The following is a 27,196-nucleotide window of genomic DNA, read 5'->3' on the forward strand; positions in this document are numbered from 1 at the left end:
AGATTTATCAAAAGTTACATTTGAGGGACGCCATTGTTTCTTTCCTGTTAATTTTCCCTGGAACCGAAGGGACTTGTCTCTGACAAGTGAAAAAGCCTCTAATTAATTATATAATTCACTTCCTATAATCTGGATTCAACACCCAGCAGTGGGAGACACGGTGAACGCTCCGTCTCTGCTGGAAAGCATGTGTGTGATGCACAACAACATTTAGTCGCAACTCAACACAATGTTTGTTGTGGGTTAGATGCTGAAACAATAGCAAACTACTGTTCTACATCCCAACACTGTTTAGTTGAGGTAAAGTTAGGATTCATCATCCAGATAACAGAAGAAATGCTTCTTTCAGATCAGTCTGAAATTGCAGATGAGCAAAATGAGGATTCAAAGCTGCAGCAGGCCTTTGAGGAAATGAGGCGGCTTGATGAAATCCTGTCGGCAGAAATCTTCAAAGAAAAAGAAATTCGGCGTCAAAGAAAAGAGCTCCAAGCAAAACTGTGGAAAGAGCTCCAGGTAGATATGATTTTTTTTTAACATAGTCTGTGCCTTTATAGCCTGGGGAAAATAGTGTTTTTAGTTTTTCTGCATATGATGATCTGTTTTTCTTTTGTTACAGAGAAAACCTGACAGATACCCAGAATGTGCTCAGGAAGCTTTGAACACGAAGCTGTTTTTGGCTTTGGAAGCCCCACCTTGTGTGTAAATCCAACACAGATCAAGAGCATTATTGAAAAGTGTACTGTGCCTTGCAAAAAACTATTACTGTACCTGGATTTTTCAAAACATTTTGTGACATTAGAAGCAAAACTTTAATGATTTTCTTTGGGGTTTTATGTGATAAATCAACACAAAGTGATGGACACATTTTAAAGAGGATGAGAAATGAATAAGTTTTTTGCTCACTCATCTTTCCTGGATTATTTTAAGATCAGTCAGAATAAATGAAGAGCGTCTATAGTCATCAATTTAGAAGTCTTGTCACATATTCTCAGTTGGACTGAGTTTAGGTCTGGACTTTGACTGGACCATTTTATGTTTAAAGTTTTCCTGCTTGAATGTGAACCTCTGGCCCGGTCTGGGACCTTTTGAATCCTTTTTTTTTTTTTTTTTAAGCATTAAGCTCTATGGATCTTTTAAATAACCAACCAGCTTTTCCGACACTCCAGAATGACAGCATCCCCACAATATGGAGTTGCCATCATCACAATGACTCACCATGATGTGTTCAATGTCATGTGAAGTGTCAGCCTGTTCTGGCATCATCTGACCAGAGGACTTTCTTTAACAAGTTGTGGCGAACTGTAAACAAGGCTTCTTTTTTTATGGAGATCTTTATGCCATGACATCCTCTCTGATTTAAAGGCCATATCTGTAGGGTGCATGAGTGATAGTTGTCTTCTTAACAGAGTCTCCCACCTGAGCTTTGCGTCATTACAGCATCAACTCAGCTAACACGGGCCTCTGGACACACTGGTTAATGCTCTTCTTTGTGGACATTTTTTTCATTATGTTTGCAGCTGTGCCATAGCCGTTCTATTTTCAGATAATGGTATGGACAGTGCGTTGTGAGATGTTGATCACTTGGGATATAGTTTTTTTTTTAATCAAAAGTCAGCTTCAAACCTCTCCACACCTTCACCCCTGACCTGTCTGCTGTGTTCTTCGCTTTTCATCATGCTGCTTGTTCTCTAATGTTCTCTCACAAGACTGTGAATGCCTTCACAGGAGAGCTGAATTTATACTGAGATTAAAAGGCACGCTTGTGGATTGTGGGACTTCTGGAGGTATTTGGTCTAACCTGAATTTTATTTGGTGGTTTCAGAGTAAAGACGGAAGAAATACAAATGCATATGACATTTTAGGAATGTTGTGTTTGCTTTATTATTTGAATACAGGGCAACTTTATTTATTTTTGGGTTCCATTGATTTTATTATTGGTTCATTATTATGACTGCAGGTTCATTTTGTCTACAGCCTTTTGGTTCTGCGAGCAAAATGCTCTATAAATAGAGCTGGTATGCTGGTGAAGATTCTCAGTCATCCAGGTCATGGTCATTCAAAAAAAAAGTAAAAAAACAAAGCAACTGGACTTGTTTTCCGTAGTTGAAGCGAAACGTCTTCAACTACGGAAATCCAAATCCAGTTGCTTTGTTTTTTTACTTTTTTTGGTAGAGCTGATATGGTATGGTTTGTAAAACAACAACAACAAAAAGAAAACTTATAATTTTCCCCTCAATGTTGAAGTTATACACTACTTTTTGTTGGTTTATCACATGTCCCACAAGTCTCCAAAAAATATACTAATGTGTGTGGTTGTATTGTGACAAAATGTGAAAAAGTTCAGGGGGGTCGAATACTTATGGGAGGCACCAAAGTTGTGACTGTTAGAAAACACTAATATGTTGTTGTTGTTGTGAAAAAGGTAAAGAAGCAGAGGACTGGTTTGCACCCCTGTTTGAAACCCAGGTTCCTGACTGTGAGCATGATGGACGTGACCAAGGCTTGGATCAAAGTGAGCTTGTGGTGCTTAGAGTTTCAGTTGTGTTGGCATGTTTGTGCACTAGAGGGCGCCAAAAGCCCAGAAAGCTTTTCACAGTTGCTTTCCCCCCAATAATGTAACATTAGAATATTTTCCAAAAAGATGTGTGCAGGACTTTAGTCACTCGTCAACCATTTCCTGATAAAAACCTTGTGAATTTTTATGGAACTAAAACCCCAGAGACAGACAAAAAAAAAAATTCAAACTGAAGCCCAGAAGGAGTGAGGAATCCTGTTTTTTTTTTCAGGCACTAAAATGGACTGATCTGAAATGCTACCATATGTCTCATTACTGAATACTTCATCATGTTTAAAAAATGCATTTATTGAATGTTTCTTTACTAAAATAAGACATTTGCCTTATTTGACAGCTGAAAAGCAACCGGACAGCTTGACTGAGTCATTTAAAGGAAGCAGTGCAAGTATCGGGGGCTTCCAGTTTGTGAAGAGCAACAGCAAAACTCCCAAAACTAAGAATAAAGAGAGGGACTTCGTCCAGAGGAACATCGAGGTATGGTAAAGTTCATGTTGGGTAAAACGTGTGCACTATTATATAAAGTCTTTGAGAGAGTTTCTCAACATTTCCATTTTCCAGTAGGAACAATGTGTTCCCCTTTAAGAACAAAAAGTCATGATATCAGTTTAAATACCATCACAGCATAAAATCCGATGCAAATGTTGATTTTCCATTTCCTTCCCCACTATGTTGTGTAATACAATAGCTGGTAAGCAGTGAGGTGGGTGAAATGCCTTTGACCCATGCAGAGAAAGCGCGTCTGGCTGAACTCCTTCAAGAAATAAATGAAGAGGAAAAGGGCAGCGCCAGTGGCACAGACAGTAAGGTACGCTAACGTTTGGCCATAACAGACAACATATGCTGGAGGTGGAGCTTCTCTATTCTACCTTCCTCTATGCAGAAGCCTTAAGAGGAGGCACCTCTTAAGCGACTCTATTTGTAATAACACTTAAAACTATGTACATACATACAGCTGATGTTTGTATGTATGTGTGTATATGTATATGTACATACATTATATATATATATATATATATATATATATATATATACACATACTTACATTCATTCACTCATACATACATACATACATCAGCTGTTTTTTTTTATCATTCTAACATCTAATATCTACCATCTTATCCATCCCTGCTAAAGAAAAGCATCTCCACACCATGCTGCTGCCATCATATATATGGCAGCATATATATTTATATATATATATTTATTTATCTATCTATCTATCTATCTATCTATCTATCTATCTATCTATCTATCTATCTATCTATCTATCTATCTATATATATATATATATATATATATATATATATATATATATATATATATATATATATATATATATATATATGAGCCACTAGTGCCTCTGGAGCTGCAGGTCACAGACCCCTGCTCTAGACTGGAACCCTTTGACTCCTCAATGCACTTCAGATTATGAACCAGATGTCAGATGCCTCATGTGGTTTGCTTGGAATGCTGCATGTTGTGAATTAATTTTATAATCCCGGTTTCACAGTCATTCCCCTCTCCCCCCCCTCCTCCTGTTTGTCTGCAAAATTTAAGAAGCATGGATGGTTTAGGTAGTTCTACAGCTGCTCTCACGTTAGGAGTGGAAAGATAGAGCCCAGAAGCGATGAGAAAGAGACCTTTTGTTTCTCCTTTGAGGATCGAGCTGAGACGTTGCCACTTGGAGCAATCCAGTGATTCGTCCTGTTCATCCTGTTTTTATTTTCACATTTAATTTGCCTTAATTACCCCCTTGGCAACTATGAAACCAGTCCAAAGTCTGATGGGCTGATGCTTGTCGAAAAGTCAGGCGAAAAACACATTTACCTTTTAACATGCGGTTCTGTTTAACTCGACCCACGCAGCTCTGCCTCAGTAGAACAGCTAGCCAGGGTTTTTAGGGTTTTTGAATGTCTCGCTGCTTTTTTTTTTTTTTTTTTTCAAACGACGGTTGCCTTGACTTTAAAACAATACTGCAATGATTATGGTGGCAGATACCAAACTGAGGGAAGTGCAGATGCTTTCAACTTTTTTATTGGCTGCAGGAAGCCTTCCTGTTTCCTGTTATTGTAAGGGATGCTATTATGAATGGCCATAATGGAGTGAGGACATTATTTATGTCGCCAAGACTTTGGCAGTGGACGTCACTCAGCTCTTGCCAGAATCCCTCGGTGCACATCTGTCAAGAAGGACTCCTCAATGTTTACTTCAGACATTTCTATTCTCACACGGGCACCCTCCGCCCCGCTGTGAAGTGGTGGTACAGTCATGGCATTAGTCGACAGTAATTCCCAAAGATTTTTGGGCATTTTGTACTTAAGTACATAAGTGCGAACATTCCTCGCCTAATTCCTCAGATGTTGTGGGAAAAAGATAAATAGCTGCTTAAATACATACAGATTTGTCTAAATAAGGCATCGACAGTGCAGCATAAACAACGATTATGATTTTCCTGTGAATACCCTTATTGTGTTAGCTCATTCTCAAAGTCCAACTATTATTTATGTTTTTCCAAGAATATATGATGGAAAGATCAGTTTGGAGGCTAATTGTGATGCTGCAAGCAAACACGCAGCTTAAGCTGATCTTCACAGAGGGTCATGTGTATCCAGCGTATCCAGCTAGGTCTGAAATGCTTCCCTTTGCAGCTTTAAAAGCTGTCAAACGTCTGGATATGGCAAAAATGGGCGGAGCATGTATATAGTATTTCCATTTTAATTTCACATCCCTAAATAAAATCAGTCTTCATTCAATGTCAGCTAGTTGGTAAACAGAGTGCATCTGTGTGTAGATTATTCTTGGGAGTACACAGCTGTTCAGTGAAGGCCTCAGAGGTTTGCTAAAGATTACAGCAGTATGAACATCAAGCAACGCTGCAGGCAGGGCGAGATGGAGCTTCGGAGCACTTTTTAATCCATCACCCAAAAGTACAAAGAGTATAGGACACCTGCAAAGCTGCCAAGACATGCCGTTCACCTAAACTGGCAAGGACAGCATTAATCAGAGAAACATCCAAGGGGTCCGTGCTTGCTCTAGTGGGGCTACAGAGTTCCAGAGCTTAGCTGGGATAATCTGTTGACTTTTAGTTGTGTGCTCCGCAAATCGCTCCCTTATTGGTCTTCTGTGCAGAGGAAACAGCAAACATGGGGAAGATGGTGACCAACTTAGAACCTTTTGGTCTGCATGCCAAACACTGTGTGGAGGAAAACTAACACTGGACGTAACACTGGACGCTTGCCAAAACTGATGGGGTGATATGGATGGAGCTACATACAGGGCAAACCTTAAAGAAAATGTGTTAGAGACTACAAATGACTTGGAACTGGGCTGAAGGTCTTCTAGCAGTACAACAACCCTAAACTTACAGCCAGAGCTTTAATAGAATTCAGATTGTGGCCTTTGAACTATTAGATTTTATTTACTTATTTTTGAATTATTTTGTGCTGCCCCCAACTCTGATTCTAGGAGGGTACAAATCTCATGTGCCAACACGTGGTTGATGCAAAATAAATTAGATTCACGCAGAAAGACCCTGGGCCAGGATTTGAACCCAGGGACCTTCTTGCTGCAAGGCAAGGGAACCGTATATTACACAACTGTTCAGGCCTAATGTTTTTCTTTTGTAGTTTTGTGCTATTAGGGTTATAGGGTAAATCTGAATTGAATTGGATGATAAAAGTGAACGTTTTTGCAGCCTGAAAACACGTTCAGCGGGATGCCCTCTTGACAAAAGGTGTGAAAACCAGTGGTTTACATTAAAACATATGCTTACATGTATATCTGTAAGTAAGGCTAAGTTAGAGCTCAGAATTAAATTAAATTTATAATCTGTGACTAGATTTGAAAACTGCTGTTGACAGACATTATCAATTCAATCAGACTGAGCTTGACCTATTTTGCAAAGAATGGGCAACATTTCAGCTTGTGGATGTGCAGGAGTAGGAAATATAAAGTGTTGAGTCAAAGTGGCCTAATATGAAATACAGTTTCATTACATTACATTACATTTAATTACATGAGAGTTGGGAAGGTGATAAAATGTGAAAAAGCTCAAGGGTTTGATTACTTTTCCAAGGTACTGGATGCCTTCTCTATACCTACATGAGGAATTTGAACATTAAGGCATTTTATGCTTAGTATATTTATGTTTCTGCGTTTGTTTAAAAACTGGAATTCCATTATTGCAGAACATGTATGCGAACAAAAAGGCCTCTCTCGCATGTTCTGGCTTGTACAGGTAAATCCCTGCCGTGGTTCAAAAAAACAGAAAACATCCAAACAAGAGGTTCATGTCGTAATTAAAAATTGTGGGTCTTTATCATTTTGGATTCGGGCTCCACGCCACCTCGTTAATGAGGTCCTATGTTGCTTTTGCCAGTTTTCCTCCCAGCACTCCGAGGTTACAGCTGTGCTCTGTTCAGAGTTATGATCTGCTTTGGCATGTTAGTGTTCTTAATAGGTCTTATCTCACCACCGTGATGTGCTGAGCTCAACTCAACATCCACGCACTGGTTCCCACAGAACCTTTTAGGAGTGTCGCCGAGATGCGGAGCCAGTGCTGTGTGTCACTAATTGACACAGGACTCATTCAGAAGTGAATACCATGAGCTAAAGTCAGACGGCACCTCTTCCCTGATTCTGATATCACTGTAATAATATTGCTGGATAATGTTTATCAGTGCTCTGTTTAGGTTGCTACAGAGCAAAGCAGACTTATACCCCATGGACCATGACTTACCCTGCTGATGACTTTTTTCCAGGAGGCTATGTGGGCTACGTCAGCCTCAGCAGGCCAGGGTTACACCCCCGAGCCTTCTGATCTGGAGCAGCTGATGGAGATTGACTCTAAAATTCGCCTGCTTCTTCCTGCTGCAGAATTTCACTCTCTGGAGAGCTCATACACAGACCTAAGCGTGTCTCAGGTGAGTAGCCTAAAGGGCAATATACAGAGCCTGGCAAAAGTATTCACACCCCTTTAGCTTTTGTCAGGTTAGTGTATGAATTTTGGGGGGCGGGGGAATTCAGCCCCATGAATCAATGTGTCAAACCCCAAGCAGCAGGTTTTTTGGGGGGTACGGATGGACGTTTTTGCCTTGGTGGTTCAAGCTCAGTTAGACCGGATGGAAAGCATGTACATGTCAATTTTCCAGCCTTGCCACAGGTTCTCAATTGAATTATCTGAGCAAATCCCTTGTCCTTGCCGAAAAAAAGGCATCTTCAAAGCATGAAGCTGCCATTGCAGTGATGTGCTGTGTTAGCTTTCTGACACAAATATTGTTGTCCAAATTTTTTTTAATTTTGGTCTCAGCATCTTCTTCCCCTTTATATGGCTTTCTTTCAACAATTATGTTATTTTTTCAGCTTTTTTATCACAGGCAGATTTTTAGAGTCCGAACCTTACAGTTGTCCTCCACAGTTATTATGAGCTTTTGTTTCTGCGACTACTGCAAAGCTCTACTTGCTCAGCTTTTAAACTTCTCCATAACTCTGTCCTTGGGTGTTTGGGTTAAAGTTTAAATTTGTGTCAGTTTTCTGATTTCTTTGTTTTTAGTTTATGCTTAAAAAGTTTTGCCATATGCAGTTCATTTTCTGCTCTTAAGTTTGTTCATTTTCTTATTTATGTCGTGTGTTCTGTTATGTCGTGTGTTTAATTTTATCATCTTAGATCAGTTTTACTCTTTGTTTTTGTTTCCTTTGTGCCCTTTTCAGTTCCCTCTGCGTTAATTATTCACCTTTCCTCAGTCTCCCTGTTTTGCTCTCCTCCACAGCTGTAACACATTCCTGTTCCTCAGTTTATAAATTGACTGGTTTTCATTAGTCATCACTGGCTCCTTCCGCTTCTCTACTTGTGGTCCACGGCCTGTCCTTCTCATGAAAAGTCTGTACGTTTTCTGTCATCTTTACTATAAAATCTTTAACCATGCTTATTCTAAGCTCTTGTCTGGTTTGTGGTCCAACTTTCAACTCACAATACATGACCTCATTTTCCAGCTTTAACATAACTGCTCACATAACTGCAGAGCATAAATTAAAAAAGCGAGTGGTTCTGTTGTGATTTCATCTAGGGTCATCAAGGACGAAAGGGACGAACACAAGTGTTTGCCACTCTTTTCTGATTTTCTTGGGGTGAAAAAAAAAGAAAATTATGTATCTTTTTACCATTACATCATGCTTTGCTTTCCTCTATCACATAAAATCCCAAATTAAATATTTTGTGGTTATAATGAGAAAAAAATGTTGAAAAATACATGGTGTATAAATGCTTTTGTGAGGCGAAGTATTGTAATGCATAGCGGTAAACTGAACAGCACAACAGAATGCCTCTTTTTTATGTGTTTTGATTTTCTGGGTTCAAATAATATGTATAGAATGCTTAGATCTATGTACAAACGGAATAAAATACTATGGTTCTCTGCTTTTAGATACATTTTCTCTGCAGCTGACTTTAGGGGAGAGAGATTTGAAATCACTGCACTCAGAGTCCAAACTAGCATGTGGCTAACAGAACCGAATTTTAGTCTTAGCTGTTTATCATTTAATTTTCTGCAGTTTGAACCTTGTTGGTCAACAACCACTTTTTGAAATAAAGATTTTTGCGAATCAAGCTTCACATGACCCACATTTTTTAAACATTCATAAACAACTGTACATATGGGTCCAATATTAAAAGAAATAACAGCCTCTTGGGTGATTGAAGTTGCATTTCTTTGCACTTTAAATTTGGAAACACAACAAAAGTGCCCAATGAAGTTGGAATTTCACCTAAGTGTAGTCCAGCACCAGTTCAATATCCAATATAGATGCTGTGTTTATATAAAAAAACAGTGAAAGTTGCAGGTATCGTTAGTGTAGAATTGTTGGTGCTAATTTAAAAAAAATGTTTGTCGTGTTCTAATGGTGATCAATGAAATAAAACAATTGAAATTAGGATATTCCTTAGCAGTTCTCAGCTGGCTTGGAATAACTCATCAAGTTTTAGCAATGTCAGATTTTCTTGTGGGATATAAAACACCAGACATAGTGTACCACAAGCCAATTTAGCTATGATGTCAAATGACATACATAAACTATAGCTTGAAGCAAACTGCGTAGCACAAACAAAATCCACATCTATTTAGTAATTTACTCTCACTGTCAATATAGAATCAACAGCTGATCTATAACGCACACTTTTGGACTGTTGGAGAAAGCCGGAGTGGCAGCAAAAAACCCCAAACCAAACAAAGCGGGCACATAATGAGTTGCAAACTGGGGACCTTCTTGCTGTAGGCCGGCAGTGCTAACCACCACAGCAACATGGCGCCACTGAATAGCTCCCTGAATGACATATTTTCAAAAATGGGGATCCAAGAAAGTGACAGGGTTGAGTTTTTTGTAATGAATGTTTCAGTTTGTTGTGACATACAACACCGAAAAATAGGCTTGTTTCCCAATACTTTCCCTTTAATGATATCATATAGGCAATAAAGGAGAGACAAATCATATCTGCTAAGGAGTTGTATACAATTTTGTAATGTTTGTGCTTTGTCTCTTAAGTTATGTTCTGTAATCATGTCTGCAACAAAGAGCCAACTTAAAATTGCTACCGTCAATTATTTGTAAAGTTGAGAAGTTTCCAAGCTGAGGGTTCTGTGTAAGGGTTTAAAACAAACTCCGGCTATCATGTGATGTGCTCTTTATTTGCAAAATCTGCCAGTAAAACTTGTTCTTTTTAGAGTTGCTTGACAAAACCACTCATTGGATTTAAAAAAGAAAAGTCTCCTGATTATTCCACTTTCAAGCTGTGAGTAAGCTCCTTAACACAGCCATTCAAAGTTTGGATTCCTGATTTGGAGCTTTTGCTGCATGTCTTTCCCTATCCTTTATCGGCCTGTGTCCTGCCTATTTATGGTAAATGAAGATCACCAGTGTCAGTTAATTTACAGTCAATAACTTAACAATAGTAGTGTATGGCCTGATCCTCCATATTTCTTTTTCTTTTAATTTGCACCTGCAGTCCCACACACAAAGAAACATTCATCACACAAACAGCCCAAAAAGCAATACTGAGCACACTTACAGTTACAATCATAAAATTGTGCACTACCTAATAAAAGTTATAATATTTATTAAACAATAATAAAGGTATTGCTACAACTTCCTGTTCCTAAAACCAACTTTTATATCAGTTTATATCTCATGATGGACTGAATCACAGCAACACTGAAATATTAAGTAGATTCTGACAGAATTAATATTTAATTCATTGACTTTTTCAGGGTTTCCAAAATAAGTAAATATCGTATGTAATCTATCGTATAGTGTATGTTTCACATTTACAGAATTCTATAGAAGTCTATATACTTTTATTTTTTTTTTCAAATTTTATTAAAATAAGAAATCCACCCATTTTAGCCATTAATTTCTGTATTGGATTGGGGCATTTCTGACCCTCAATACAAGACACTCACGGCAGGAAGTTTATCCTTTTTTGGTCCGGCTGTGTTTATTTATTTTTCCTGATTCCTCTTTTTAATTATCTTCACAAGCCAAAGGAGTTTTTGGGAAACTCTGAAGCCCATCCATCCATCACCTGCTCTCCATTAAAGCTAGTGCAGAGTATTTTGCTGTTAGGTAACTGGAAATGACTAACACCCAAGCCTTTGAAATAAGAATAACATTTAGTATTTGAATTTGAGTTGGTGAACACCACACCTGTTGTGGCGATGAAAAAATAAAGCCAACCACACAGTAAATTTCCTGCAGAGCCAGGGATTTGTTTCAGGTCAGTACTCATAAATCTTTTAAGAGGCCATAAAAAGAAATATGCTTTTGTTTTGCAGTAACCTTCTTCTTGGTAGTACTTAGAATTCCTAAATGGAGCCTTTTGGGCAGCAGCTTAAAGAACGTCATGTTTTCATTGCAGGTGCTAATAAACACAAAAAAAGATCGTAACCTTTCAATGTTTTGTTTTGTTTCTCAGCTATAATAAATCCTTGTTTCAATTTCTCTATTTTCAAAACTCTCTGGAATCTTTCATTTCAGGTAGTCCCTGATATATTTCCATCCTGGGCACAGTCACCTAAGTTGTAGCTTCTGACTGCACAAGCCATTTTTATAGTTTGAGGCTGGACAAAGTCATTAGAGCCTGGCACTAAGCATGGATGTTGCCACAGAGAAGAGTCAGCTCCCCATCAAATTGTAATTACAGAGCTGGTACAAGTAAAGTTGTGGTAGATCCAGAAAAAGAGCATTTCTTTCTCTCTCATTTGGATATTTTAGCAAATATAACCCACTGCCAGTCGTATACAGCAAACATATTAATACCTGTTGAACTTTTTCACATTTTGTCACGTTACAACCCAGGACTTCAGTGTACAACTGTCTGCCTTCAAAAGCCACCATGTTACATTGTAAAACAATATTCAGCTTTGAACATCTTACAGATCACTGTTTGATCCATAATCAAAAAAATGGAAAACTGCAAACCTGCCAAGACATGGGCGTGGCCTAAACTGACTGTTCAGACAAGGAGAGCATTATCTGAGAAGCAGGTAGGAGGCCCTTGGGCCTGCAGACAAGCGGATCTTGAAAAGGTGACATTGTCCCGCAATTAAATGTGTAACGGCAGGGGAGAAAACTGGTAGCTGGATGAGCTCCAGAGATTCACAGTTCAGGTAGAGGAATCTGTCAACAGGAAAACGATTAGTTATAAACTCCACCGACCTTGCTCTAATGGATGAACGTCAAGCGGAAACACTCAGGCAGAGTGACAAAGGTTTGAACGAGGGTTGTCCAGATTGCGGCCCTTGGATTTATTTTGCTCGTTCCTGGACTGCAATTCAAAAATCGTACAGATTTAGCTCGCCAGCAGAGGTGGTTAATGCAGACTTGTTTAGATTTAAGCCAACAGTTTTTACTGCCGATTTAAAATCTTCCTAAAATGGAAACTGCTGTTAATCTGTTATTAACAATGTTTTTTGCTTTTTAATTTCATAGTAAATATAAAAATACAGCCACCTACTCAGAAGAAGGATGGACCTATACGATACACAGTTCATGTTGTTGACAATAGACTAAAAAGATTTCTGACTCAGTCAAAGTCCACATGTGCATCCAATTGAGAATCAATGACAACACAAATTGCTACTTACAGACGCTCTCCATCCAATCTGACTGAGCTGGAGCTCTTTGCAAAAAAACAAACACAAAAAAAAAATTCAGTCTATAGATGCAAAGTTGTTAGAGACACACCCGATAGACTGCAATTGCTGCAAAAGATATTCCTAAAAGGTATTAACTCAGGGTGGCTGAACATGTACATTTTATTTTTTTTTTGTAAACCATATTCCCTTTCCTTTTTACAGTTATGCGCTACTTTGTGTTGGTCTGTCACATTAAATCCCAATAAAATGCATTGAAATGTGTGGTTGTTAAGTGATAGTGTGAAAATGGCTTGGGAGTATGAGCAACAGTATTCATACCCCATCACTCAACCCAGGTTGTGCAATGAGTTATAAAAATCTCAGTAATATAAAGATAAAGTGTTTTCTTTGCTTCAGATTTGTTCTTTGTAATGCCATATGTTTCTTAGTTAATTAATGAACAGTTTTGAATTAATTCAACAAGTTATACTCTGGTTTTCTTTGACACTGCTCCCTTTCGTGCTTTTGTCAATACTTCTTTTTTGCATCCTTTAATATTCTCTCTATTCAAAGTCTTCAGATGAATTAAGCCCGCCAGTCATTAAAAACATCTGTGTGCATAAAGCCTTAATGTACAGTACTTCCCACCTACTGTACCACTGTGTGGTAATGTCAGCACCACCCACCGTCACAGAGGATTCTGTCATGAGAGTTTTCTGAAGCTGGTGACATGGGTGTTTAAATGTGTGCACCAACACTTGAGTGTTTCACAGATCACAAATGCATATGTTGTTTTAAGGCTGTTTTATTTTTTTATGAAGAGTGCCACCAATAAAAACAAACACATGGTGTTATGGTTTTATGTCGCTCTCAGCGTTTTGATTGCAGCTTTCCAAATCAGCAGGGCTTCGACCCCATTTGTATTTGCATGGTTACCGCAGCTGTGTTTGCTGTGCACTGACTGAGTATATACTTTGTCGTAAGGCTATGAGGTCACTTAGTCATACTGTGCGGTTGTTGATGAGCACTCCTGAATTTAACAACGGCAAATGTTAAGTGAGAGAGCAGAGTTTTGGGCAGCAAACGCCCTTCTGGTCAGCACAGTGTGGTCAGCGGAGTGTTTAAAAACTGAAATCTTATTAGGTCCAGTCTTGTAATTAAACATAAGGGAAAACTCTGCCCCGTTGTCCTGAAATGTAGTCCTTCATCTTAAAAATCCAAGAGTATACTGTATTAGATTTGTATTATAAAAATACAGGACACACTCAAAAACGTGTTATCACTAGAGTAAGGATAAGACTCTGAAAGGGTATTTAGCCTAACACCAATTACCTTGTTACAATGCTACCTGTCCTGTTTTAGACAAGCAGTAATCTTACCTGTGTAATATGTGTATAAATATAAAATTTGACAGTAGTAATTTTGCAAGGTAATCAATTCAATATTACCTCTAAAACAAGATTGTTTTGTGGTCTTGGTTTGAAGTGAATTTGGCCATAAAAGGGAACACTGGTGACAAATTCATTAGCAACTACTCCCCATTTTCTTGATAAAAATGGGGAGTGGTGGCCTAGTGGTGAGAGGGCAGAGCACTTGCATTCTGGAGAGGCTGCAAGGTTGTGGGTTCGAATCCTACAGACTGCTACTCTAGACCCCTGATCAAATCTCTTAGCCCCAGAATGCTCCCCAGGTGTTTGAACAGTGGCAGCTCACTGCTCCCCAGGGGATGGGTTAAAGCTAGGGTTGCCGATTTTTCCAGAAGTTTCCCCAAGTCCCTTTTTTAATAACTGTGCAGGTGCAAGACCATCTTACCTTGCTGTTACGCTTTTCTGGGGGTTTGCGTGAAAGAAATCTCCCAAACCCACCTTGGTCTTACTTCTTTCTACTGAGGTCTTCCTCTTCTTCTAAAAAAACATGAACGTGGTTCGCTTCTTGTGACTCTCAGCCATTTCAAAGTATGTAGTGAGAGCAGCGGAGCTACAATGAATGGCTAACTGCTAAGCCAGCCGCCAACCTAGCCGCTAAGCTAACCGGATACTGTATCCGGGATACATAAACACTAGAGGTGCGCATGCAAACCCAGCAAGTGGAAACTTAGAAGGAAAAAGCACAAACACTGGCATTACATGAGCGCCTCAAAATGATTGGCATATGTGACAACCAATAGATAAGGCAATTCCCCGGAACTTGAGGGACAGAGGGGGGTGAGTATATAACATTTATGGGTGAAAGCAGGAACAAAACTATAGCCAATCCCTGCCCTTTGGACCGAACGGCAGGGATTGGTTATAGTTGTTACAGGCCTGCAGCTTCCACAGATAATGATTTTTTTAGCCTCCTTTTTGTGAATACATAATGCATTTACTATTTTCAGGATGGAAGGATGATTTTACCCAGTATAACAAAAAGTGTTTCTGAACAGGATTACCAACTATAGCTTTAAATTGTACTATAGAGTACAATTTTCATTGGAATGTATGTTGCAATGACACATAAAGATGATTATTGATTATTACAGGAGAACCTCTGCTCTCTTGGTTGTGTCGCCCTGCAGACTGACCATTGTGGCTCTGTTTGATTGCAGATCACTAATAAAAACTTTATCTTAAATTACTTTTTCCACTCTCACATCCTGGATTTTCTTTTGTTGATGCAAACATGGCTGAAACCAGGTGACAACAGAGTGATTTGTGAGCTCCTCCCAACCAACTGGTCCTTTTTCAATTCCCCATGTTGGACTGCAGAAGGTGCATGAAGTGCCACTGTATTCAAAACACTTAAATGCAGACTTTTGCCTGCTGTGACTTAGTCAACATTTGAATTGTAGCTGTTTTTGCCTAAGCTCAAACATCCTGGGTTGTGTACTGTTGTTTACCACCCAGTTTAATATGATATGGATTTTATTTAAAAATGTTAAATTTTGTGGCAACCTTTCAATTTGTGTGGATTTTAATATCCACGTTTGTTGTCGTACTGACTCACTGACTTCTGAAATTTAAAGGCTTTTAGCTTCTTTTGGCCTGACACAATCAGTATGTGGACCAACTCAACTATCTCAGACTATCTCAGATCATTTTCTGTTATCATTGCTTTTGAAGATCCAGTAAGTAGCCCATTATCAACAGGTTGTTTCCCCCTTACACCTGGATAGTTCATTGTCCTAAAAAATCTGGACATTTAACTGCTGCTTTTCAAAACTCACAGTTTTTTGCTGCATATGGACAGGACACCTCGATTAGTCCTGATTATTTTCTTTTGTCTTTTTGTGATACTGTCATGGTATTCAGGATATCGTTTCTATATTGTACCATTATGTGCTGTATCATATATTGTATTTTAATATCTCATGCAGTGAATGTCGTAGTCTGGACTCGGATCTGATTCCACTCCGATCAGCTTGTCAGTCTGGTTCCAGTCTACACCTCATTTTTTAGGGCCGACTCAGCTTGTGAGTTAATCCTGAGCGGGAGGGATCAGAGCGCAGCCCCCCATGCCTTTATAACAGTAGTTACTAATAATTACAAAGTTCAAAGCAAAGAGCTTAGTTTACAAAAAAAGAAACCAAACCACACACGCACACAATTAATTAGAACCACAAAGAGAATATGTTAGCATCATATAAAACCAGAGAGGAAGCAATCTTTGGTTAACATAGCACCTCAGAAGCCCAAAAAACCCTGTGCTAAGGTCTGCAGCTGAGCGTGATGCTCAGTTACTGAAGAATGTTTGTAGCCAAATGTGCAGAGACAGACAGTCCTTCAGAAATAAACAAAAGCCACAACTGTTTTTGGAACATTATAGCAGCATTTTTATATAATTTATATGAGTTAAGTGCTGGAGCACTAAAGTCTGTCAAGTGACTCCAGGGGATAAAACCATACATAATTTTCTGATAATTATTTTATTTCTGGTGAATGAGTTAGCTTGACCTACTATTGCAGACAATATAATGATTAAACAATGTGAGCTTGAAGTTTGAATCAGAAGTTTTTTTTTTACTTTACCAAAAGGGATTGTTTATTTCCAGTCATTAAAAACACGTGTTTCTATTTTCATTCCAAAAATAACCCCAGTTATTTTTGTAATGCTTATTTTCCCCACTCATCCATGTTAATTTTCTCCGAACTGACGTTTAATCTTGACAGGTTTTTGCAAGATTTTCCATCTGACAGCTGAATGATCCTGAGTGAAATCTGTTTGCGTGTAGTGGAAGACACACAAGGACACCACACACTCTACGACCTAGAGTTAACAGGCTAAGCTCCCGCTAGCAACTTTGAAACCATACTATGTTGATGTGTTTTAGGTGTGTTTTACGGTAATAACAAACTTTATTTCCATAAGGGTTTTATACCCCGATGTGACATTAATGTTTGTGTTTTCCAGCCCTCTTATTACAACAAAAATATGGCTTAAAAGTATTTTTAAGTTATCGTCAAATGCCGCTGGCATTAGCCACTACTAGCTTCCCGGATAACTTACTGCTACTGCCCCGGTAAACATAACTACGGCGTTTAAACCTAATGCTGGTCTTCATCTCGCTCTGCCATCATCCGACTCTTTCATGACTCTTTCAACTATTGTCCTAATATCAGCTGTTTGGGCTGATATTCACTGGACAATACCTAACAGACCGAGAGTTATTTATTATGCATTAAATAACTTAAAACATGCGTAACGGCACAACAGGATAAATACAAAGCATCACCTTTCAAAGGAATATGTCTGGCGAACAAGTAACTCATAACTTTATAATCCTGTTCGCAAGAGAATGTTTAGAGCCACTGGATGTGCTCTTGGCCATTTTGCTTCTACGTTACACTGCTCAGATGGTGGCATTTTATGGGCAGGGAGGGGCTAAGCCCTGAGTGGGAGCACAAGGACCTACAAGCACACACAGCCAGCCCTGCTTTGCAGACAAGAGACTGGACATTAACACAGAGAGCTGGTGTGTGATGTTTGACCACTGAGCTATATAATACACTGGAGTGCTAATCACCGTCTGTTTGAACGAGTCGCTTTGAAGCCACCAGCCACCATATTGGTACTCCCTATTTCCCTCCAGTAACTAGGGAATATGTGCGCTACAGCATCGAATAACGAGGATTTTCTCATGTTCAGGGGGGCTTAAGACTTTTAAAATGTCAAATGCCATATACTTTTATGTTATGTTCTAAAAAATATCAAGTACTGAGAAAGTCATGTGCTGAAATATTTAGCATTTTATTCATTTAAATATATATGTTTAACATTTATAAATATATAAATAACAATATACAAAAACATATATTTACATATGTGTATACATATATATACATATATACATATACACATACTTATATATACATATATATACATTTAATATGAATAACATGTAAAATATTTCGGCACCTAATTTCCTAGTAGTTGATAGTGTTAGTACATCCACTGACTGTAGAATTACCTGTGAAATGTTTTCACACAGCCAGAAAACTGCTTGTTGGTTCAAGCAAATCCTATGGGATTCTGTGAGAGTAGGGAGTAGCAAGATGGCGGCCAGTGACTTCAGTTTTTCGGCAAAATCAGCACTCCAGTGTATTATATAGCTCAGTGTGTTTGACGTTTTGTTTATCGCTCCTTTAAATCTATCCATTGTATCTAATTGTATTTCAATTAACCATACTATATAGCATCTGTTAGTAAAGTTATTGCATCCCAATCATATTACTTTTGCGTTGTTGTCATAATCTATCAGTATCCTGTTGATGTAATATTGCATTGTTGTTGAATCAATATTTTATCATTCTCAAATCAAATTGTACCGTATAAGATCCTAATCAACATATTTAACCTTGAAAGGCTGGACATTGTCATGGTGATACTTAAGGTGTCGGGATTGTCATACTGGCAGCATCCCTGTTTTTCACACGGCTCAAAAATAATGGCCGCCACACCCTTTTCCACCCTGTAATTCCAGCGAGGCCCACTTTATTGTTTTCTTATAAACGCCTCTCTCACTGGTTGTATCCACAGCCACAGCTGTGTTAAGTGGTTCAGAGAGGTTTTTGCCTTGTCATGTTTAAGATCTGCTTTTTGAGTGTTCCACTCATTATAACAGCCCATTGTGGACGATCTGGTCACGCAGCCAGCTGTTGTCAAAAACTCCCCATACTTATTCTTCTGTCTTATTGAGCCAAAAAAAAAAAAAAAAAAAAAAACACATTCTAGCACTTTGACTGAAATCAGATTTAAAAAAAAAAAAAAAAGTGTTTCCAAAATGTTCTATGACCTCTGTGACTAATTTCATTGTAGAAATATCCTTGCTGTACAACTGTAAGCCAGAGATTACCGAACAGAGCATCTGTTGCTGCGGGACAAAGAGATGCTTGGATGGTTTTTCCTTCCAGATGCTTTTGATAAATATTGAATGTGCCCTGCTTTTTCGCCTCTTTATACTCACATTGTATAATGTGTGTGTCATTGTTTGGCAAAAACTAAAGTTATCCTATGTTAACAAACCATGCTGGGTGGAGATCATCTTTGGAGCATCTCCTAACAACGAGAGCAACACATCGGGAGTATTTACAGTAGTTAAAAATGATTCCAAATGCAAGATTAGAAATTGAAAACTTGACAAAAGGGACTTTAAAGGCTTTTCCTTTAGCTCAATATTATGCTGACATTCTAAAACCCACAGGTGGTGTGGGTATTTTTACCTGACATCCCATTCAATGTGGGTTTTGATTGTGAAATGCACCAGGAGGTTTTGATCGGAATACTTCAGACCACCCTCAGTTCTGAAAAAGAAAGCCTGTGTACACAGTCCAGATGACCCACAAGTGAATCTTCTAATACTTCAGGAATGTTTACCAATCACCAAGTGAACAGGGATCCAAGATGCTGATGAAAAAAACCCAAAAAAAACATGACCTCTGGAAGAGGAAAAGACAGCTTTGAGACAAACAAGTTTCAAATCGTGAGACCCCACCATTCACTCTCATTGAGCACTATTAGACCGATGTGTTTTTGGAGCATTTGACTGGAGAAATAAAGAGTAAGAACTGTTTGCATTATTAGGTGTCGGCGGCTGAAAGGCAGCATAAAAAAATGTAATAAATGCAGCTTTGTTGCAACACCCATGCCTCCCGAACTTGACAGATGGATACGAGTCACAGCTGGGCAAAATGTCACCCATGGAGACGCAGGAAAAACATACAGAACAGAGAGAAGTCAAGAGGCTCTTAAGCTTCTCAACAGCTCCGGCGCGCTCACAGGGAGAGCTCGTGGCAAGGCATGTGGACAGGCCTTGGCAGGTAGCCTGGGTCCACGTGGCACAGCCAGAACTCCCACTATAGTTCACATTTCAAGAGATGGAGAGAAAACAGAGACGCAGATAAAGCGGGAGAGCGTGCTGTTCCGAATAACATCGAGCATCCCATTGAAAGTCAGCCTGGCTGGTTTATTTCTTTATCCCTTCACTTCTTTGTTGTGAGCTTTGAAAATACAGCAGCTCTTACAATGCTTTTGTCAGTGCCTTCCACAACGTTTCGTATCCATGTAACCTTTTTTTTAACCTTTTGCCACTTTGCATCCATAAATTTCCTTGTATTATGTTGGGATTTTATGTTACGCACTAACAGTGCTTAGTGCGTAATTATGAAGTGAAAAGAAAAATTATAAATGTTTTTGAAAAAGGGTGTCCATTTGATTTCAACCCCTTATGTCAATATTTTGGGGCGCCACCTTACCTTTAATTACATCTGTAAGTCTTTTGGAGTACGCCTTGACCAGCTTTGCATACCTAGAGACTGCACTTTATACCCCCCTGTTTTTGCAGATAACTCAGTCTTTGTCAGATTAAATGGTGTGTCTGTAAACAGCAGTTTTAAAGTCTGGCCACAGACCCTTTGTTGGATTTAGGTCCGACCTTTGACTGGTCAACTCTAACACAATAATATATTTTGACCTAAACCGTAGCCCTTGCTGTATGTTTAGGGTCACTGGCCAGCTGGAGGCTGACCCTTTGCTCCTGTGCTGAATTGTTTTACAGTTTTTGCAGTAATTGTGTTTAGCTAAACCCATCTTCCCATCAACTGTGACTCAATTTTTTGTCATTGCTAAACCACGCAGCATGATGCTGCCACCACCATGGGTCGAGGTGAGGACATGATCCTCAGGGTTAATTTCAATCCAAATATAGTGTTTTGGATTCAGGCCCAAAAGTTAAATGTTGGTAATACTCGAACAGAACACCTCATTTCCCATGCTTGCTGTCTCCTGGGTGAATTGTGGCAAGCTGTCAAAGTGTATTCGCAGTACTTTCATGTAAAAATTACTTTCTCTTCTATAAAGTCCAGATTTGTAGAGTGCACAACGACCCAGTCTGGACAGATGGCCATGCCTTGGTTGGAGGGCAGTTGTGCCACACTGTTCCCATTTTTGATGAATTACCCAGTACCCAGTACTTGAGATGTTCAAAGCTTCATACATAGTTTTACAATCAGACCATGCTTCAAACTTCTCCATAACTGTACTGTATCTGCTGTGTTCCTTGGTCTTTATGATCATGTTTGTTCAACAATGTTCTCTAACAAACCCCTGAGGCCTTCAAATAGGGGGACTCTATTTACTCTTTATGGAATATCTGAAGGGAATTGCTTGCACTGGATTTCATTTAGCAATATCTTAGAAAAAGAGAGATGAATATATTTGCCCAATACATTTTTCAGAGATAAAAGTTGCTCTTGAATACTCAATTGGACTGCAGTGAATCAGTTAAAAAACTGGAAAATCGGAGCAAAGCAAAACAAAAAGATAATTTTCCTCTCTACTTGTTTTTTCATGACCAGGGGACTTAATGCGATCGACAGAAACTGTTCAAAAAACAAAGGCCCCCACAGACAGGGTCGGTGAGCCAGTTTGTGGTTGCTGCACGGTCAAAACAAATGTGTTGAAAACGTTGGCAGGATTCCACCTCACTGAAATGTTTTCCAAGCTAATATCCAGACAAATTTTTTTCCTTTCATTAAGATTTTTATAAAATATTCAGAATATCCTCATTGTTTGTTGTGTTTTGTGATGAGTAGCTTCCCCATCTATAAAATATGAATAACTCAGCACTTTAACTTGATTCAATTTGTTAAACATGAGTAGGAGCATATATAACTTGATTGCGGGCGTTTGTTCCATTAGTTTCCTGTGAGCACGCTGCTCCTATTTAACTTGTTTTGAATGTTTTAAAATGCACATTAAGTTGTTGCGGCTATCCCTCCTACCTACTGAAATACATTATAAGTCAGTAATTGCTCTTGCAGAATCAAAATACTCATATTGTTGTAGGATGCACTCATAAAAGACAACAACACAGAAAAGACTTCTTGTGGTCTCATACATGTATCTGACACGGATCTGCATTAGAGGACCCAGCTGTTATTTTTGGCCAGACGCACCACAGATGCGGCCCACATTGGATGGAGAACGAACCGCCAGGCAATCAATCTCAGTGGCTCCCACCACTAAGAAAGAATCCGAAAACGATATTATTATACGCTCCCCATAATTATGTGATTTCTCTTCTGAGCTTTAGACACCCATTATTTGTTTCTGGGCCTGATTTGAAGTGAAGTGTTTGCAGTTTCGTCACTGTGGACATCAGCGGCCGATGCATCAACTGTTGCAGCTGCTTCACCCTGAAAACCACTGACAGAAGCGATATGGAATGCTTTGTCTCCATTTGAGTTCAACATATAAAACGCAGGATATACAGAGATTAATGAAAGTTTGTCTTTATGCCTCATGTGTTTAGTGAAATTTATAGGAAATACTTTAACAACAGCAGTTTATCTTATTATTTTATTTTGTCTTGTTCTGACAAAACAAGGATCATCCTCTGAACGTTTGGACAAATGCATTGTTTCTTTGTACTCCAATGATATATTCAGTAAATCAGAATATTATTGAAAAGTGAATTTATTTCAGTAACTCAATTCACTAAGTTAAATGCATTATATAGATTAATTACACATAGACTTGCTGTTTTCAAGCCTTAATTTCTGTTTATTATGCTGTTTGTTCGCTTACAGCTAATTAAAACCTGACATCTAAGATCAGAATACTATATCAGACCAATATTTGAAAAAAAAAAAAAAAAACGTTTTAATACAAAATTGTTGACTTAATAAAAAGTATGTTTAATACCTGCTTAAAGGTTGTTCCTTTTTCAAAAGGTACTTTTAATCTGACAACCGAGTCTCATTGGAACACATAATGATTTATTGAATATGACTGTATAAAGCTGACGGGCCCAGCTGAGGCAGTTGTTTAAACTCCACCTCTAAACAACGTGAAACACAGTTTTTTTCTATCTAATTGGCTCTAAAAAGGAGAATTTAATGTTTCCAAAACAATTCCCCATTTTATGCCCCAATACTTTTGCTTTTACAGCTTTTCAATCATACCTGATAAGACTTAAAGGTCCTCTAAACATGGTGGACCTTTAGAAAAAAAAAGGAAACATAAAACACACATCTACCAGCTCACACTGCCCATGTCTGGTATCATGTGAAAGTAGAGAAAGCCCCCTTTCGGGTTTTATAAAGCTCGTCTTTGTAACATCATATATGCGGTAATGTCACTTCCGTGCACAATCGAGTTAATGATTTTACTTTACTCATTGTTTTGTGCATTATTGATATAATGGCACATTTTGATGATACAAGGGTTAGATGTGTTAATCAATAAATTAATGTCATATGCATAAGGAGTCCTAAAATGGAAATCAGCTATTTTATTTGATCAGATCTCATTTTATGAGGTGAAAAACACATTTGGGACAGTTTTCGCACATTTGGCTAAACTTTATCAAAATCCCAACTCTGCCTGGCACACTGCCCACCAAAACCTCTGTGGAACAAACATGTTTCAACTGATTCACATCACACTTTCTGTGATTATAGTTAAGCTGTGGGTCTATAAAATCTGATGCCTTTTCTTTGTTTTAAAAGGGTTTTCATTGTATTTTGTAATGTTTATTAAAAAAGAAATTGCCGCACATATTTTTTTCTTGGTTCAATTACCAATAACTCAGGCATAGTAACAGTTGTGATAGTGGCTCTACTGGAAAAACACTATTTTATATCTTACTGTTACCCAGGTAACAAGAGTTTGCATTTATTTTTTATAACTATGGAGCTGTACTTGATTTACATTAAGTACGTAAGTATTTAAAAACTAACAATGTCGATTGCTCTAAATACATTATTAGTGACACTTGGTGATGGTAGCATCATGCCATGGACTGTTTTCCTTAGCCGTGACAGGGAAACTGCTCAGGATTGATCGAAAAATGGAAAGAGCTAAATATTCAGCAATTATGGATGATAACCTGTTAGAAACAAAGAAACACTTTCACATTGGAGCAAAGGTGCATATTTCAGCAACAACCTTAAAACAGCAGGCAGGAGTGATCTGGTTAGTCTGATGAGATTACAAACGAATGCCCCATTTTCCAGAAATGCTTTGTAAAAAATGTTGAAACCCCTATTTCATTGTCCTACAGCTTTACAATTATATTTTGTTTTTGGTCTCTCACATAGAAATTAAATAAAATACTTTGAAGTTCTTGGCTGCAGCATGACTAAATGTAAAAAGAAATATGAGCTGTGTGAGACAGTGTGGTGTTGTCGTCACTTCATTGCTGCAAGATTTGAGTAACACTTGCAAACGTTCTGTAACAATGGTCCCCATGTTAGATATATATGGTGACTCAGAGTTGTGACAGTGATGCCACAGTTCTTTACATTTTTTCCTTAATACAGAATTACATTGTTCAACTCACTGATGTATCTTCATTTTTAATTTATTTGAAGTTTTTAGGGAGCCATGAGAAAAACAAAAGTCTTGATCCTGTTTAACCCAAATAGGTTATGTGATTATTAAACATTTTCAACAGCAAGACGATGGATGAAAAGTGGTTAATACCTGTATGATGTGCAGATCCTGTGTATCTCTCCCCTGCTCTGATTACAACTCACTAGCTATGTCTACATGGACATACGTTCTTGGAGAAAAGGGCCAATTGGAATAAAATTGCGTCATGTAAAAACGACAATCGGAATATTGTTCTTGGATTAAGCTTAATTGGAATGAATTTGTATTCTGAATGCGACTGGTGGTTTATGCCGATTGCTAATCCAAACCACGTCCATCTCAACACTTATTTTGATCATGTCATTCAGATTGAGGCAAATTGCCTTGACTGTGCATGATTGTTTCTAATAGCATGCATTGCTATGCCTGCAACTTTATTAGTTGCAGGCCTAGCACTAATTTTAGATTCATAATGAATGTAAAATGGTTCTCTATAATAAATTTTTTATGACGTTTAAAACAGAATATTTTGGGTGTTGTTGAATGTCCTGCAGAAGATAATGTAATTTGAACCATAATGTGATCACTGGCCAGCAGTGTTTAAAATGAAGGGACAGCCTTATAGACCTACTCAGACTCTGTGTTCACTATAATAATTAAAAGCAGATTGTGAACATTGAGTCTTCTCAGATTATCAGCTAAATTTAGGTATTGTCGTTGACTTGGTCATTCTCATACATGCTTTGATCTAAACCATTCTTTTGTGGGTCTGGCTGTATGTTTAGGATCATTGTCCTGCTGGAAGGTGAATCTCTGCCCCGGTTCTGCGTGTTCTGCAGTTTCTAAAATGTTTTCTTGCTGGATTGCTAAATATTCAGCACAGTCCATCTTCGGATCAACTCTGAACAAAAGCATTCTCTCAGCAATGTGCTGCCGCAAAAAGGATTTTGCCATCCAGATGGGATGTTCAGAGTATTTTTAGTGTTTTTTGTAACATGTTATTTTGAATGTAGACCAAAAGGTCAAATTTTGGTCTTATCTGACCAACAAAACTCCCAACTTTGCTTGTACCAAACTGCATATGCGACTTCTTATGGCTCTTTTCCAACAATGGTTTTATTTTTGGGACTCTTCCCATAAATATGTGTAAATAAATGAACGGGTGACTGCAGTGTAACGCACTTTAGGGTCATAGGACTAGTTAAAGCGCTATACAAGTACAAGCCATTTACCATTTATCGTAGTATGAGAGCCAATTTCCTTAACGTTATGATTCTTCTGCTTTCAAATGCATTAAACATTGCTGCTGTGCAGAAGTAAGAAAGATTGGTGAGGCTTTTAAAGACTTCTTGCTCCTATTAGATGTTTTATGATGGGCTAATTTAGACTAAAGGAATATGGCAAAGTCATAGAGCAGCTTATAGTTTTTGAGAAGTATGGCAGCTGTTGTTTCCAAATTAAATAAACTTTCTCTTGCCGAGAGTTTGGCTTTTTTAGCAATATGCATTTAGTGGTGGGCGGATAGTGGTAAAACTAGACTTTAATTTTTATTTTTCCTCATTTAAAGGCCTGTGTTTCTCACTCTGGTGGATGGCATGAGGATGAGTGAGACTTTCTCAAAAGGGTCCAGGGAGGACCACTTAAAAAGACTCCTAGGATAGAAGCTGTCATTATTTCCAGGATAGAATACAGAGGCCACCTTTAGATGAGGCCACACACAGACGGTTGTTTTGGAGAGTTTTTGTTTTTGCCAAGATTTTGGATATCCTTTATCACATTGGTGCCATTCTGTTGCCCAAAATTGACGTGAGAGACAGTAGCTGAGTTGGACTGTCTGTTTTGCTTAATAACACCGGCAGCAACATTTAGTCTGCTCTGTAAACTGTCTTGAATTCCCCTCCCGCCCTGGGTTTAACTAAGACTACATCCTATCATAAATATGTCATAATGCATTTAGATTTTCTGCAGCTCAGTCTGTAAAGTCCGCAGGATGTCGCCGTCTTCAGTAACCTACAATTATGTCATATGCGAGCACTTATTGAGACGTCAACATTCGATGAATTCTCCATCAATTTTATCATTATTAGATCACACACACGTCCGCCTGCCATCCAGACTAACCGAGGCAGATGGAGATTTTAACCACATGGCGCTGAACCGTCACTCCAGAACAGGCTTGTGGTTTACAGCACCCTCGGACTCAACAATTTATTTGTTTTCTTCACCTCTCTGCGGCTGCTATAGTTTTATTTTATTTTTTTTAGGCCAAAATATGACCCCGAATTAAACTCAGCCTGTAACCTACTTTTGGTGTCCATGTGCTGTTTTACAGTGAGCTTAGCTGTTGGAATATTTGACAAACTAGGAATGTAAAAGGCAAAAAGGAACCACATTACATCATCTGTTGATTCTTTTCTGAAGCCTTAAACATGGGTTGTCTCCTTCGGGGAATTTTTAAACTCAAAAATGAACATGTGTGGAGGAGAAAGCGTGCTAAGTTATCACGTTTGCCTTGGTAAGTCGGCAGTCTCTATCCTTTTGTTAGATTACATATATTTCAGAACATGCCGCTTGGAACCAAAGAGACATTTTTTTATAGCTATGCAGCTCAGACAGGCAGCAAAGACATGAGCACCCGCATTCATTGGGT

The 27,196-nt window shown here is 38.5% G+C and overlaps 1 protein-coding gene across 2 annotated transcripts in view; it reads left to right on the forward strand.

Annotated features, from left to right (window-relative positions):
- The window catches only part of fsip1 (fibrous sheath interacting protein 1), a 44,961-nt gene that overhangs the window by 3,729 nt on the left and 14,036 nt on the right, over positions 1 to 27,196 (forward strand). For both annotated transcript variants that reach the window (XM_036151193.1, XM_036151194.1), the window contains exons 3-8: positions 350 to 513; positions 617 to 695; positions 2,423 to 2,512; positions 2,910 to 3,049; positions 3,261 to 3,380; positions 7,336 to 7,497. In XM_036151193.1, the coding sequence (XP_036007086.1) occupies positions 350 to 513; positions 617 to 695; positions 2,423 to 2,512; positions 2,910 to 3,049; positions 3,261 to 3,380; positions 7,336 to 7,497 (755 nt within the window). The remainder of the gene's footprint in view (positions 1 to 349; positions 514 to 616; positions 696 to 2,422; positions 2,513 to 2,909; positions 3,050 to 3,260; positions 3,381 to 7,335; positions 7,498 to 27,196) is intronic.

This window comes from Fundulus heteroclitus, chromosome 19 (assembly GCF_011125445.2).
Source record: "Fundulus heteroclitus isolate FHET01 chromosome 19, MU-UCD_Fhet_4.1, whole genome shotgun sequence".
NCBI classification, from domain to species: Eukaryota; Metazoa; Chordata; class Actinopteri; order Cyprinodontiformes; family Fundulidae; genus Fundulus; species Fundulus heteroclitus.